The sequence below is a fragment of the Sabethes cyaneus genome, chromosome 3 (assembly GCF_943734655.1).
Source record: "Sabethes cyaneus chromosome 3, idSabCyanKW18_F2, whole genome shotgun sequence".
NCBI classification, from domain to species: Eukaryota; Metazoa; Arthropoda; class Insecta; order Diptera; family Culicidae; genus Sabethes; species Sabethes cyaneus.
In genome coordinates this window covers 2,964,589-2,981,732 of record NC_071355.1, presented here as the reverse complement: position 1 = coordinate 2,981,732, position 17,144 = coordinate 2,964,589, and the positions used below count along the sequence as shown (strand labels likewise).

The 17,144-nt window shown below is 39.5% G+C and overlaps 1 protein-coding gene across 7 annotated transcripts in view; it reads left to right on the top strand.

The window, feature by feature from the left end:
* The window catches only part of LOC128744048 (protein sprint), an 80,784-nt gene extending 70,341 nt beyond the window's left edge, over positions 1-10,443 (top strand). For all 7 annotated transcript variants that reach the window (XM_053840800.1, XM_053840796.1, XM_053840801.1 and 4 more), the window contains one exon: positions 53-10,443. In XM_053840800.1, the coding sequence (XP_053696775.1) occupies positions 53-255 (203 nt within the window). In that variant the 3' untranslated portion in view covers positions 256-10,443. The remainder of the gene's footprint in view (positions 1-52) is intronic.
* Positions 10,444-17,144: the final 6,701 nt, after the last annotated feature.

The following is a 17,144-nucleotide window of genomic DNA, read 5'->3' as shown; positions in this document are numbered from 1 at the left end:
AGCCTTAAAGTTGCTGTTGGATCTAACTTTTGCTTTAAAAAATTAATTTCAGAAACCCTACTTCAGGACAACGAATGTCCGCAGGACGTGCGCATGGCCGCCTGCGGTAGGCACTGCATGATTGCCTACAAGCGGGTGGACGCGAAAATCGCCTGGCCTACCGTGATGCCGCCGACGTCGACGGGCACGACAACGACGTCGACGACGACCACCACAATGACGACGATGACGATGACTGATACCAATAATCAATAGCGTTATGAAAATAGGTTTTTTCAAAATATACACTTTATTTATTGCAATTCTACCTATCGCAGCAGGCTACTACCAGACTAGAGCAAGGTTTCGTACGTAAAAAAAAAAACAAGAAAGAAAAACAATAGCTGTTTTGAAACTGTGACAAATAAGCTCCTGATGCGTTTATATATATACAGACACCCTCACACACACACACACACACCACACATATATGTATGTATGATTTTTTATTTTGCTGGCACTAAAAACAAAAACTAAACTGATAATTTAAATAGGTAAGAATAGCTTTTCACTGCTAGTAGAGCGCAGATGTATGACTGCGAATGACATTCTGCTCGTAAAATCAATCAATTAAGTTAAGCAATCTCGTTCGTATTAGTATCTAGCTAGATAGAGAGAGAGAGAGAGTGAGTGGTATCCAACGGTTGTTTTTGTTGGATCCATCCGATTCCGTTCTCGGTGTGACGACTGATTTGTACTGTGCTGTACTGTGAAAGCGGCTTCCAAGTTTTAAATCAATGAACGCGGCAAACGCGAACGAACGGTAGTGAAGAAGGCAAAAAAAGGTGTGCGAAACGAAATGGGAAAGTTGCGTTTGTGAAACGGGAACGGAAATGTTTGGGGGAACTATTAAAGACATTTGAATCGAGTACGGCTTGGTACGTATCAAAGAAACAGCTGATTTGTGTGTTGTTAGTGAAAAATGGCTCTACATCGACGTCAAATGTATTCAATGGGAAAGGAGTGAAATAAGTAGTAAAGGTTAGTATTTTTCAATGAAATGAGATTTTTAAGGGTTTTTTTGTCATCGTTTCTGTTTAAATTGATGAAAAAAGAGCCGAAATAAAAACTTTATCTTTACGAACACATGAAATGTTCAATTTGGCTGGATAGCCAATGTTTGCCATTGGTATTTTAACCATCTTGTGCACAACTGACAAAGGCGTCGTTACAGCGACAGGCTACCAGTGCCAGCTTCCGTTTTCTCTCTGATTCAGCTAGACGAGTCTAGTAGGAGTCGGTAACGTAATCGACGACCTATATCGGGATTACCGATCCTCGGTGGTCGCCTACCCGGCATTCTCGTTACATGTGCTGTGCATCCCACTGCTGCATGTCGAGTCTTATTCGGCTAAATCTGCAGGTTGATACCCCTGAGGCCACACTCCATTTTCCAGCTTACGGCTCTGGACTTCAATTTTTGATAGCTTTAGTTTTGAGGGGTCATTCCCATATTTCTCCCCAGTCCCGCACTTAGGGATGGTTTTACATCAGGCACGTACCCAGGTGCCACATGTCCCCTTTTTTCATAATGCGGTTTTATAGTTCGTAATCAGCAAATTTAACTGGAACTTTCCTGAATCGTGGCTCACGAACGGGCGCGGCTTACCCAGCCACTTCGCCTTGCTCAAACCCATGAAAGTCCTCTTCTTCTGTTTCATAGCTGACTTCGTTGCTTTCAACGCGTCTAGAGTTGTCCGAAAATTCTATCGATGTCTCGGCATGCTGCGACTGCTGTTGGTTTTCATCAGTTATCTTTTTTAGATGAGCGATATTGTGATCGAAACGCTTCCCATTATGTTGATCCTCAATGGTTACTCGTGGGCCAGAGCGTGATACCACCAGAAACTTCTTTGGGTTGAAAGTTGTTTGAAGTTTGTTTCCCGGTAGCAGGTTGCGCATCAACACCACATCTCCAGTATCAATTGATGATCTTCTTGCCTTGCGTCGTAACTCTTCGTTTTCCTACCCTTTTCCTTTCAATTCTAGATCTCTGTCTGCAAAATTTGTTTGAAGAGGGGTGGTCTCGATGTCTTCTATTGCTGGTATCTTTGAGCGAATTGTCCGATCATATATGAGCTCAGTTGGTGTACGACCAGTGGTGGAATGTGGAGTAGTATGAGCAGCTAATCATGGAGATCCCGCTTTGTAGTCTTTAATATTGAAATATTTTGGCGTTCAACGAGCCCATTTTCTTGTGGCCAGTATGGTATCGAATGGTTTAAGTTGATTCCGTGGGCTTTAGTATACTCTTCTAGTTCTACTCCTACAAATTGCTTGGCATTGTCAAGCGTGATGGTTCTTGGGTAACCCAGTCGAATGAAAATATTGTCAAGCCTGGCCAGTGTTTCCTGTGCTCATCGATTGTTTTACTAATTGCAAGACACTATCAGATAGCACTGATTCCTCCAGTTCCTGGACATCAACCGCCGCAGCTTCCATTACTGCCAAAACCGTAAACTTATTTTAGGCGTCAAAATCTTCTACGGTGCTTTTCTGAACCAAACGCGATAAAGGGTCGGCGATGTTGTTAATTCCCTTACGATACTTACGATACTCCTCTACCACAAACGAAAAAGATTGAAGGCGGAGCACCCACCTCTCTATTCGTGCACATGGTTTCGAAGTTGGTTTAAAAATCACCTCAAGAGGTTTGTGATCAGTTTCTAGTTCAAATTTTCGCCCTAGAAGATATGGAGAAAACCGTTCAACTGCCCAAACCAATGTAAGCGCTTCCTTTTCGGTTTGTACCGACGTTCTGTTTGTGTGAGACACTTACTAACGATCGTTATCGGTGTGGTCAGCAAACTGTACGAGAACAGCGCCTAGAGCAACTGGAGAGGCGTCTGCAATAACACGTGTACGTAACGAATTGTCAAAGAACCTCAAAAACTTCACATTTGCGATCATCTGCTTCAATTTTGAGAAGGATTATTGCTGGTCTTTACCCCACGTAAATTTTGTGCTAGAACATGTTAGCGCACGAAGTGGTGCCGAAACTGTGCCAAGATTTGGTAGAAAACGCCCGATGTATGTCACAAGCCCTAAGAAACTCCGCACTTCTTGTGGATTAGAGGGCGTACGGAAATTCTGAAGCGCATCAACCTTGCTAGTTGATGGTTCGATTCCTTGTGAAGAAACAACATGGCTCAAGAATTCTATTTTCTGTACCTTAAACATACACTCCAAATTCATTTAAGGTGGATAGTGTTGCTTTGAGGGCTTCGTCATGTACTAACTCCGTTGCGCCGAAAACCAAAATGTCATCAATAAAATTGACCGTGTTTTTACTACATCTGCTTAGTATCTGCTCGAGTATTCGCTGGAAAATTTCCGGAGCTATGACGATACCATACATTAGTTTCTTGTACCGAAAAAGTCCAATGTGTGTAATGAATGTCGTCATGTATCGACTCTCTTCAAGCTCTACTTGATGGAAAGCTTCCTTTATGTCGAGTCTGCTGAAAAATTTAGCCGATGTAAACCGGGGAAGAAAGTCTTCTATAGCGGGCATTTCGTTTCTGTTCACGAAATTAACACCGTATGTACTGGGCAAACCCACAAAAAGCATACGTAAATCAGTGGCGGTTGCTCTACCCAACAAGCATTGTATAACATAAAATGTGGCAACCTGAAAAATTCACACTCAGTTTTCACTACCCTGATTATTAGTATGTACAATTTACCTTTTCCATAAGTTTACCAACGTCTTAAACTTCTACGGTTGATTGAAACACATCAAGCACTTTCAAAGGCTTTGCTTCTTTCCCATATGGCAAGAAAGTTTCGTCGCACTGTTTTCGTTGGTCCCATATTTGAACACCGTTTGCGTTTAGGTTGCTCCAAGTTTTTTCGTCTATCGAATTTTTCTTACATCCCGAGTCCACTAACGTTTGAATCAGCACACCTCTCAGTTTCACTTGGAACAGCTCGTCACCATCGCCGATGTTGAAAATGAAGTTTTGCTCTCTTGAGTCAACTGGCTGTACACTCTGGTTTTGTATCTCACGTACACGCTTCGATTTGGAGCGTTTATTGCGTTCAGTTTCAATATCTTCGAATCTCCTCTTCAGTGGTCTGACTGTACGACATTGCGTCCATCAGTTGAGCTTGCTGTTTAACAGATTTGTTAGAGGTTACAGGATGCGAGACCGCATCGATTTGCAAAGTGTCGTTGCAACAATTGTTTCTTCAAATCGTTTGAGGCAAACAAAATTATTTTGTCGATGACACTGATCGAACGGCTTTCTTATGCGGTTTTTCCGAAGTCGCATTTACTTGCCTTTTCTTGGCAACGTAGCATACACTTACCGAGGGTCTTGTCCGAATTCGGTTTTAATGTCCAGAATAAATTTCGTTCAAACGTACCGGGGCTGGTACCGAATGGCCGAATCACGAATGGCCGAAATCCAAACGGCCGAATTCCAACAACAGTCACAGAAGACCGAATCATGAAAGGCCGAATCACGAAAGGCCGAATCACGAAATGCCAAATTTTCCCGGAATGCCCAAATCATCAAAAATTTTATTGCTCATTTTGTTAGACCTTACACATTTTGTATAAATTTTTACATCTATTTCTCTCCGCGAATTTGAAACATCTCCTCGAAAAACCTTTAAAATCTTCCGCTCTATTGCCTTTTGTTCCACTCGCAGCTCTGCGATGATCAGCGTCAATGATAGGTGAAGGAAAAAAGCTTTTCGTAAAATTTTGTACCTTAGATCCAGAAAAACAAGACATACTCTGCGTCTAATTTTTTGGTGTTGGTAGATAGATGATTGATAGTTTCTTCCCCTAAGCGCGAATGATTTACGTTTATTATAGGGTGCGAGGCATATGCCCAACATTTGTGCAGGCTGAAGGTCATGATTATTTTCGGCCGAATATGACGTTCGGCCATTCGTGTTTCAGCCTTTTGTGATTCGGCCGTTCGTGATTCGGCCCTTAGATATATTATGCCATTTGTTATTTCGGCCATGTGTGTATCGGTCATTAGTAGGTAATCCACGTACCGTGTTGCTTAGGAGCGAAATAAGAATCAAGTTTGTCTATTGTCACTACGTACGGATCGATTCCTTTTTCAGTATCTTCCGCTACGTCTGCTCCTGGAATGGATGCAAATACAGAGTGCTCCACCTTTTATGTCGGTATGAAAACATTGAATAACTTTAAGAAAAAACAACCGATTTTTATTAGTAATGCATTTTTATTTAGTTTTTTGGTTCCTTAAAATTTTCTTGGTTTAGTTTTTGAAAACAATATCAATTAAGCGACCACCTTTATTAGAAATTACAAATTGACTCCTTTTTTCCGCGTTTTCCATTACCTTTTTGAGCATCTCGGGTGTTAAAGCGTCGATTTCCGTACGAATGTTTGCCTTAAGCTCGTCAATAGTTTTTGGCTGGTTGGCGTAAACTTTGCTTTTCAGATAACCCCACAAAAAGAAGTCCCGGGGGGGTTAAATCAGGTGATCTGGGTGGCCAGTCAACATCGCCTCTTTTTGACACCAGACGTCCCGGAAATTTTCGTTGCGGAAATTGAATTGTTGAATTCGCAGTGTGGCATGGTGCACCGTCCTGTTGAAACCAGTAACCTTCTAGACCTTTTTCGCGCATTCGTGGGCAAACATAATGAGCCAACATCCACCGATATCGATTTCCATCGACAGTTTCATTTTCTTTGAAAAAATATGGACCAATGATGGGTTTTGGCGCAAATCCCGGCCCACAAAGTTATTTTCCGGTCATGGAAGGGCATTTCGTGAATCTCGTGAGGATTCCCCAAATGCGGCAGTTTTGCTTTATGACACCGCCAGAGAGGTTGAAATTGGCCTCGTCAGTCATCAAAAGGGTATTCCAAAAATTACGCTCAGCGTCAACCATTCGAGCGACTGTTTGGCAGAATTTCAGCGCGTTCTTTCGGTATGAAGCGATACATGGCGAAAATTGTACTGAAATGACGTTTCCTAAACATATCTAATGAAAGAAATCGGTTGGGAAATGTGAAAGTTATACAGCGTTTACATACCGACATAAAAGGTAGAGCACCCTGTACTTCCTGGAGATCAGAACCAGGGATTCTTTTCCTTAATATCGTCTTGCCCTTTTGTAGTAGTACAGGAAAAATTCCATCCCTGCCTGGTGATTTGAAGGGTTCAAAGGTGCCAATCGCCCATTCAACCTTGCTTCTAGTAAAAATTTTTTTTGGCCAAAGTACAGGCATCATCCCTGTTTCTATCTATCCCAGTCATTCCATTCACTATTTCAGGAATATCTGTCCTTGTTTCAAGAGCTACAGTTCTCGATGCTGGTGTACCTTGGTTTTCACAAGAGATAATCACCCTTATTCTTGTTTTCCTTCGAATGATATTCGTTCGAAAGTTCAGCCGATCCGTATTCTTGTTTTCGTTCGAATCAATTCGAACGCCCCTTCCTTTTGTTCATTCGAATATGAGAATAGTGCTTCCCGATTCGTTCGAAACAAACTATTCGTACGAATGCAGGATACGGCCGTAAACAAGAATAAAGGTGAATGATGGAACTTGGAAAGTGGGTGCTCATCATTAACTCTAACGTTTCATTTATAGAGTTGGTAAAAGTGTAGCTCCGCGAAAGAGGAGTATGTAGACTAAACCGGAACTTTGTTTTCAGTAAATGTGTTTTATTCAGAATTGGAGTTAAACTAAAGAAAAATTACAACTTTTCTTATCGACTACCTTAAACTTCTAGCTGTTCGGTTGGAAATGAATTTTACTGTCACATTTAATGTAGAACAACCTGAACCTGAACCTGAACCTTATCTGTACCGAATTTAACTAACTCCTAACACGAATTCAACTCCCTTAAAACACGAACCTAATTTTATCTCTACCATGAATTTAACTCCCTACATCTTTCAACACGAATCTAACTCCCTTGCCCGCGGTGTTGTCGCCGGTATTTATCATTTATCGGTATTTAGAGCCAACCTCTTTTTACAAGGTACCTAGCCCATTTTAGTGATTTTTAGCAAGAATTTTCTGCAATCTGGCAGTCGATGAGTATTTTCTATGTTTTCACACGCATGCTTCCAGTGAATTCTCTTTGATCTCCGAATTTCCCTATTATAGGCAGTCAGGGCTTGTTTATATGTCTTCCACTGTTGTGTCTGTTTGGCCCGGTTGAATAACTTCCGGGTCTTTCTCCGTGATTTCTCTAAAGTTTTGTTCCACCAAGGCACATCTCTGATGTTCGTAGAGCGTTCCTTTGCGGAACAGCTTTCGAGGTAGGCTTGTTGAATCAGGCTAGAAACTTGCTTTGAATTTTCTTCAAGTTCGTTTTGCGTTTTTGAGCAATCTTTCAAGCTCTTGACTCCATCCTTAAGTTTTAAATTATACTGTTCCCAGTTTGTTTTCCTGGGATCTCTTATGATTTCAGTATGTTATTGATTAGTCTCATAATCGAATATTATCTGCTTATGATCGGACAAGGATTTTTCGTCCGATACATGCCAGTTTTTTATTTTATCAGTCACCGTCGGACTGCACAAAGTTAGATCAAGTACCTCTTGTCTTATTGCATTTACAAATGTTGGCTTGTTCCCTTTGTTACATATATCTATTTCATGCGATCATATGAAATCTAAGACACTCAACTCTTTTGTTGGTATCTGTGCTGGCCCACACGGTATGGTGGGCGTTTGCATCACATCCAATTACGAATGCTTTGTTATGTTTCAACCTCTGGAGAAGGTACTTCTCCCACGTTTCCTGGATGCCAGGTATTAGTTTGAATGTAATTCGCATCAAAGTTGGTTCTAATACCTATGTCGGGACAGTAGACGATGATCCGCCGTAGACGAATGCCACCATATTGATAGTACACTTGTGAGTGCTTACTTCATTTCACGTCATGGTCGCAAGCTCATAACAGTGATAATTTAGGACAAGCTTGCAAAAAATCAGTAAAATTCAAGACTTTTTAAGAAAAATTCGCACGCGTTGATTCTCGCGATACAAGTCCAAACGAAACATTACACCGAAGTTACCATAATCAGCATGTCACCTGCCATCAGATTGATAGCCCAGAGAAGTTCAACGCATTTAGGAACTTTTGAAAGAAAGGAAAAGTGGGTTAGATAAAATCAAGTTTAACCCAACAAACATTTCTGTTGAATAATAGCTTAACAAGCGCTTGCTTACTGGATATTAGCTGTATAATGGATGAACAAGCTTCTCTTTGAAAAAAAAAATGTTTGTTGGGAAGTTTTTAAAGCATCTATCCAGCCTTGCCAAACAATGTTTCAAAACAAAAATGTTAAATTTTTTACAAAAATAATTAGCCCTAAACTGATTATACAATACCCACCTTGTATTGTGAAATTTTATGTCGCAAAAGAATTTTCTCAAGTTGTGGCTCTCATTTGAAGTTTTTCGACGCTTTCCTCGTGATTTTACTTCCAATCGAAGTATTTTCATTTTCTAAAATCAAATCCATTGTGCAAAGTGAACGAAAACGCCATACAGGAACTGCTGTACTGTTCAGCAGCTTCACCCCAAAAAGTGGAACTCTTCAGAATCACTTACGTGCATAATTAATTACGATTATTTTAACTCATCACACAGATTTGGTTCACCATTTAACCTGATTTCCTAGTTTCGCATTTCCCGGAATGAAAATGTTTCTGACAGCTAATCACATGCAGCCGAATTCTCACCTCACAGGTTGCTTTGATGTGTACACGTGGAAAGACAGAAAGCTATTTAAACTTACCCCTTCAGAATCTCGCCGTCTTGCAAACATTTCTGTTCCCGTTTTACTCCTTCCTATACGCACGAACCGAAAGCCATCGTTTTTGCTCCGAAGGGGGCCATACCGCAAACGGAAGCAACTTGTATCAATTTCTCATTCATCATATAACCAATTCACAAAACATTGTTAATCATAAAGTACTTACTTGAACAACGTGTAGAACGCCACTTGATGTAAATAATTTTAACCTTTTACACTAATTCTCCTTTCCGGGTTGAACCTCCTGCCAGTCCCATATTGTTGCCGTTGCCGGTACAGAATAAAATCGAACAAATTGTTTAAAGGTTACGTTTAGTAGTTCCATCCTCTGTTTTTTTTCGTGTTTTAACTCTTTGTATTTGTCATAAAATGACCAACCGTAGCGTTATATGTTGCCAAAAAAATTTGATAGAAAAACAAAAACGGCTCGTTTAACTAATAAGAGACCTTTTTCTTAAATACTAATAAGCTCTTACCTTCTATATAAGTGAACTGTGCATCAGACAATCTAATAAGAGAAAAATGGAGAAATCGAAACAGTATCGATGTTTTGTGATCGCAACTACTATGTTACTAAACGAAAAAGAATAATAATAATTATCGTGTGTGTAATTCATCCAACTCTGGACCAAGTCAGCCCCACGTTTCTTCCCATGTTGAATCTGTTTTACAGCGAAAACACAGAGAAAAAAATAAGAAATATTTAGTTACTACCCTAGTCAGAAGATCGTTTATTTTAATTTTGGCTTGCTATACATATATTTATCGACTTTGTTAAACGTTTGTTGATACGTAGTCCATTTTACCCCATAATTAGTTGATATGCGGTCTCTTCCCCAGCAATAAGCAGCAGCAGACGGCAAACTTTCGAAATCTAATTTCATGAAAAAAAACTATCAACCAATCAACCAACCTAATCGATTCTATGCATTTTTGCCAAATCGCTAATATTTATCTAACATTTTACTTACAATCATATAATAGAGACATTCTCTCTCAGACGGTGTGTCTTTTGTCTTACGTAACGCGTGCATTTTAAAACTAGATATTCCACTACTACACTAGTTTTTTAACATTTCATACAAAAAAAAAAAAAACAAACCTCCGTATATTTGCTCATCACACAAACGAAAGGAACTAAATTGAACAACTCAATGCTCACACTTTTACCAGGCAAAAAACAAGAAGGTAAATTAAAAAAAACATTAACGAACACAATAAACATCTCTGCTCCATTCGGTCGGCGGAGACTGACTCCTGTCGTATTTTTGATACCAAACAAAACACATTCAAGCTCTAATTCTAGCGTTTTCGACTTTCAAAAGTGACCAGTATTAATCGAATAATAAACTAAACAACAGCCGAGCAGAGCAGAGCAAATTTGGTTTGGACTGAGATAGCTAAACTCTTACTTCTTGGAACAACACAAAAAAAAACAACCTAGCAAAAAACAAAACTAAACTAACATCAATCTTGCCAAATGAGAAAAAAAGAACAAAAAAAAAATGATAATGATAAAAAAGTAATATTATTGAAAAATATTATAAACAAGTTTTTGGATGCATCTATTTTTACATGATAATAATCACACTATGTAAGCTCAATCAGTAATAAAGAAAGCAAAAGGAGAAAGCAATCCCGAACTGCTTTGGGTTTTCATTTCTGCTTGGTGTCCTATTCCGGTGAATATCACACCTTCACACACCATGATTTTGACCCATCCAACACGTCGGAATACGAATCGGCTTAACCTAGTTTCGTCGGAAAACCATATTCTGCCATTATCGGCCACAGCTGATTTCGTTTGACTGAATCGTACACCACCTTAACGTCAACAAACAGATGGTCTCTAGTCCGAACGTGTTTGCAATTGGCGCAGAATGAATGAAACTGCGTGTTTCGGTCTCCAACTTAAAGCTAGCAGAAGTAAAAAGCTGATGAGCGAACCGAGGGACTTTCTTTTGCCGATTCTGGGAGGTACATGAGAATAAAAAATTGTTTGGTTGTTTTATTCAATTAATGCCAATGCACACCTAATTTTATGAATGTTTCTTGTAGCATTTTTTCTCAGCTTTCCGATGGTGGTCTTAAAATGAAAATCGGACCAAATCCAAGATGGCCGCCAAAATTTTTTTTATTCCATTTGAAAGCCCTGTTCTTCGTCTTTACAAAACCGGGCCATTTGTTAGCTGATTCATGGCAAATTTATGAAATATCACATGATATAATAGATGCCAAGTTTGCTCAAAATTCAACTTTTTTTTGTTAGGCCCCTTGGCGAACGAGGGGTCCACTATTTCGAGGTATCAAAAGTGCAATTCTTATTTTTCAACCATTTTCAACCAATTAAGCGCAAAAGTTCAAATATTTGAGGACCTCGTTTCAGTAGTGGCCCCGTTTCAGCGAGAATTACTCAGGTACCAATTAACCCCCCCCCCCCTCCCTCACCTTTCCACTCCATTTTCTAAAAACTTTTCATTGCTTCACCCACCGTTTCAAAAAAATAGAAATCTGCATGTTGCTGTACGAATACGGATTTGTATCATTGTATTTGCTTTTCGCTCATTCTGTCATCCAGGCGGGATTCATTGATAAGGTAGGTGGAAGACTGCGTACCTAAGGTGGATTGTCTAATTGCTAGCTACTTATTGGGTGGTACGCTGAGAGAAAAACCATCGACGGTGTTTGTCATCGTGTTGCATCGATGTCATTCCTGCTTTTATACTTTACATAAAATTTATATGAATTACTACACAAAATCTCAAAATCTTCTAAGCGGAGGGTACCAACACTTACACATTATTTGATCGAGACAGTAACAGGCCCAACAGGCAGAACTCTTCCATGCAATTATGAAGAACGTAGTCTCTGAATCAAGTCTAGATCGCATAACGGGAATGTTTTTGTGTACATTCACCATTCAGACAATCAAATTTTCGAACCTAGCCGAGGTAATGCGACGTATCACCAATTGCATTCGCATGCATTGCAAACCTGCAGGGAATCAGCATTTATTTTTGGATAATTTTGGCATTTTTTGGATAAATAGACGGCTGAAGTGGGTCGATTTCAGTTCTGGGAACGACAAATGATTTCGCTTTTTCCTTGCTTGCGAATAGACGTGATGCTGATAGAGGATGAGTTTAAAATCATATTTAAAATCAGCTTGCAAACTCGCTTCCTGGCAACCAGTAAACTCACCTAGTGTAATTTAGGCTTATCAGACGACAACAAATCGATCCCTTTACTTCAAGACTTATTTACAACAAAACTGATATGAATTGCTTTTGATAAACTTCTAGGTTAGGTTTTCTGATACCCTTCATGAATTCCATAACTGACAACACTATTATAACCATAGCAACCACGCTTGTTGATTATAGTCACGTGTGCATCATCGCGTTGTAGAGATTTTATAATTTTGTGTTCAGAATGGAGGATGAAATCGTATCTAACCAACCACCTCGAAAGATCAATACCAGTTGGACTGAGGAACAAATCAGAAAACTAATTGAATCCGTCGAAAAAGAGCCACTGTTGTGGAATGCATCGTTGGTAGAATACCGAAGCAAAGTGAAGCGTGATGCAACATGGAAAATGATCGCCGAAACTATATTCGATTGTTCCATTGATCCAAATGAATTAAATAATAAGTGGCAGAGCCTACGATCGCAATTTAAAGATTATTCTAATAAATTAAAGAGAAAAAAAGTAGACTAGGTTCAAACGAAAACGTAAAAATAAACTGGAGATATTTCGACCGAGTGAAATTTATTGAAGCTGGTGAAGGAATGCCGTTGTCTGTTTCTACAATTTCAAACATTTAGGTTTTCGAATTATATTCTATTGTAGGTAAATTATTTTATATAAATTTATATTGCCATGGAACTTCTGTGCATCTGTAACGAAGTAATTTTCAAACTCCTTTCTGATTCGTTTGGCATCACGTTAGATGGTGGAATTCTATTCATCTCGATCATGCTTACCTCTGGTGTTTCGTTTCTCCATGAACCTTGATTTATTGTCTCATCACCATTTTCTGTATCGAATGTTCCAGCAGGTGCATACAGAGTTCTCGATTGATTTCTGCACATTATGAAATTGTGTAAAGCACAGATACTTAGGGTCATGAACTTCACGTTTTCAATACTCAAAGCTAGTGCGGTTTTCTTAGTACTCGGAACCGAGCAGACAGGATTCCAAAAGCATTCTCAACTACTCGACGAGCTCGAGATAATCGGTAATTGAAAACTCTTTGTGTACCGTTCAATGGTACCGGATGGCACAACGGGTTCTCCATAGTTCCATATAGTGCGATCTACAGAGACTATAGATTGCAGAGGCGCCGAGACACTCAAAATCCGCTAAATTTTGAACGAAAGCGGAGAGTTACCTTTATTTATGATGGTACTCTCCGTTTTGTTTCCAAATTTAGCGGATTTTGAGTGTCTCGGCGCCTCTGCAATCTATAGTCTCTGTAGTGCGATCAGTATCAATTACACCGTATGGAACATCCATGTTGGGCTGTGCCTCCATCCAGTCAGAGAATGTCGTTACTAAGGATGATACTTTGAACTCCCTTAGTAGGGGAAGGGCGGTAAAGACGGACACCTTAAGGTAAAGACTCAATATTTATTCAAATATAACTGTATTGATCCCAATTTTCGTATAAACTGAACCTTTAAGTCTCTGTCTAATAAAGTTACAACGTGTGCTGGAAAATTTCTTCCAAAATTTATGCATTTTTTAATATTATAAACATCATGTATAAATCAGAGTTTCTGCGCATGGGCGGGAAAGACGGACACTCGCAAAAAGGTGTCACGCGTCGTTGAATTATCAGTATTAAGAAAAATTAACATATTTCATAATGTATTTAGGAAAGAATTGGTTTGGGAAACCCCCTTCCCGATCACCCCTTTGAGCGAGAAAATAGAATGGTTCCCTTCAATATTTTAATTGGTGACGAATTAATCGTTTCTAAAAGTTGGCTCATTCCAACTGTTATATGACTTCTGGTTACTTTTACATATATAATATGTATGTATTTGCAATGTTAAATCGTTGTTGGGCCAAATGGGTTCAAAATCTGTGCGTCCGTCTTTCCCTACCGTTGGGTGTCCGTCTTTCCCGACTTGGATACCATTTTTTCAAACTTCAGTAACTTTTTACTGAATATTCAAAAATTCACTAGGTTTCCAATGGATATTCAGTGAAAGATCAAACTAACGCAATGTCGTCGGTTTAGCATGAATATGTTGTTTTTTAACGATTTACCAGCTATTTTCTTCACGCACAAAATTACATCGGTTAGCGTATATACGCATTTTTTCTTTGTTTTGCTTATAAATTTGTCAGCTATGCTGCTAAAAATCGGCAGTTTAGTTCAAAAGTGTTAATTCAATCTATAGAAACATTTCCCATCATTGATTTGCTTCAAAAAATTATTGTTTATGAAATATGACAAGTGTCCGTCTTTACCGCCCTTCCCCTACGCGCAACCTTAGTGCACCGAGTTCGGCTTTCTTCTACACATGACAGGCAGGTAAATGGTAAAGGCAGCAAGCATAACATTGCCTCCATGACTGCAGTTGGTGTTGTGCACATAGCGTTGGTCACTGACAAACATGCTAGGCGTTGAACTTTGTGTATTTGTAGAACTCCTCCCACCATTCATCCCTTGGCACGGTACGCATGACACCGTGGATTAAGGCTTTTATCCAGTAACGTTTTATGTTATAGTCGTGAATAAGAGCAGCAGAACCATCCTCCTCTTAAGGGCTCAGGTCCCATTGCTCTGGTTCTTAGTATTTCAGGTTCATTCGAATCTGTTTCTACCGAGATCCGTCATTTGCAGGCGGAGAGTTTACACTCAGCATTCGCACGAGTGCCTCCTTCCCCGTCCGCATATGACTCTAGTTTCCACCGCACAGTGGGACCATTCTGGAAAAAGGCGGTCAAAAGTCTTCTCGCTTTTCCTGACATTTTCGAGCTTAGGTGTCTTAGGAGAAGTTTCATACAAAAGTATTCTACATCCTTTAGACTTGGGTTTTATCGGCTCATCAGTCAGAAATCTGACTGACTGATGAGCCGATAAAACCCAAGTCTAAAGAATTATTGAATACAGTCGATAACCACGTCAAGTATTCTACATCTAATTACATTTTCATATAATTTGATATCAAGGGGATAACAAATCTGAAAAAAATATTTTTATAGGAACTAGATAGCATGGTTATATGTTCGGCAAAGTTGTAGAACTTTGAATGTCATTAAACTTTGCCGAAGATACTAAGTATCTGCATTATATGATTTGCGAGATATAATTGACTTTCTGTCGTGACCCCCTTAAAATCAGTGTTTTAAACTTTTTGTACACAAAACTTCATCTAACAGGTTCGACATGTTCTACAAACTTTTAGATACTATCATAATACGTAACTTTTTTTTTTTTTTTTTTTTTTTTGGAGTGGTTTTAACCCAAAGGGTCATTCACCACTTATATGTATTTTTAAAACTATTTAACTAATTACAGTTGATTACAATTTATACATCATTATATATATTGCATACTTTCAAAAATTCTAGAGTTTTATCTTCGCGTGAAGAGTCGTTTGCTAGGATGTTTCGAATGGTTTCGTTGTCTAATAACTCATCTCTGGGTAGTTCATATTTAGGACATGTGAGGAGGATATGTTCAATCGTTTGCTGGATGCCGCAGACCTCGCACTGATTCCTGCAGCCGCTTTGGAAAAGTTCACGGTGGGTAACTCCAGTATGGCCTGTGCGGAGTCGCGAGAGTATTTGTTGGTCTCGTCGAGAGGGACGGTCAACCCATCGTTGAATGCTGTCTTTTATTTTTCGCAGCACGAGATCTCTTCGTTGCCACCATTTGCAGTTTGTGTTGAATAGTACAGTGTTGTGAATTTCTTTTCTGAGATCGGGTCCGGGGATATCCAGACTATACAGTTGACCTCTCCTTCCTAGGGCGGCAAGTTTATCGGCTTGTTCGTTTCCTCTGATTCCAGAGTGACCGGGGATCCAACATAATGTTGTTCGTTCAGTCGCGGCGGATTCAATCGCTTGTACCCAAGGGTGGGTGGAAGCTCCTTTTTCAACTGCTTGAAGAACGGAGGCCGAGTCTGTGAAGATGACCGTGTGTGAAGTCAATTCGAAATCGGTGGCTAAGGCATAATAGGTTGCTGCTGCTTCCGCCGAGAACACTGAGCATGACTCAGGTAATCGATGAAAATGGGAGGATTCTTTTTTTAATACGCCAAAACCGACACTGTTTTCTAGTTTAGAGCCATCTGTAAAAATTTGGTCGTGCCAATTATAGTTTTTTGCCACGTGTCGAAGATAATATGTTTGGGCTTTGGTAGGTGGGTCTCCAGCTCTAAGTAATTTCTTCAATGACCAGTCTACTTTTGGTCCTCGATGGTTCCATTTTCGATGTCCATTACGGGGAAGCCTGGATACTGGGGATGTTTTTATTTCAGGAAACTTCAGTAGTATTTGACGAAGAGGGTAGGGGGAAATACGTAACTTTCTAGAAGGTGTAAATATCATATGTTGCTTTATTTGCTTTATCTGCGGCTACATTTTTTGAAAAAGTCATAAAGTTTTTATTTCAGATTTTCATTCTGCAGTCTTTTCCGCTTATTTTGATACTAATTTTGTAATGATCCGACTACGGGAAGTGGGCGAAAAATGATCGAACACATAAGCATTCCAGTGCGGTGTAGAACAACTTCGCCGGAATAAAACGCCGCTCCTGTAAAAATACGATTTTCAAACTTTATGTACCTTTTTCTCAGAAACTACACAACGTATTGAAACAAACTTTTTTTTGGTTTGTTGGAAGAATGATGCTTATCCAATTTAAAATAAAATACACATAGTAGAATTAAATTGGATAAGTTTTCTTATTTTTTATTTTTAGAATGATGCTGTTCACCTCCGTTAAACCGGACGGGATACCTGCTATTCTCAAGAAATGCACCACAGGTTTGCTTGCTCCTCCTCGTCATCTTTACAATTTGGAATTTATGTTTCCTTATCCTTATTATATTTCTTTAACGGCATTTATGTTTCCGGATCATAAAAAAGGCGACAAAAAGGACATCTATAATTATCGAGGTATCGCCGCTTTGTGTGCGGCATCCAAGCTATTCGAAATAGTAATTTTGGGACCAGTGTTCTACCATTGCACAGTGGTCCAGGAACGAAAGTTAAGTGGAAACTTACTCTTGCGGCTAAGCGTTTTATAATAGCTCCCTACAATGTTCAGCAAAGTTGTTCAACTCTAAAAGACAATTAAAGCGAAATCAACGACT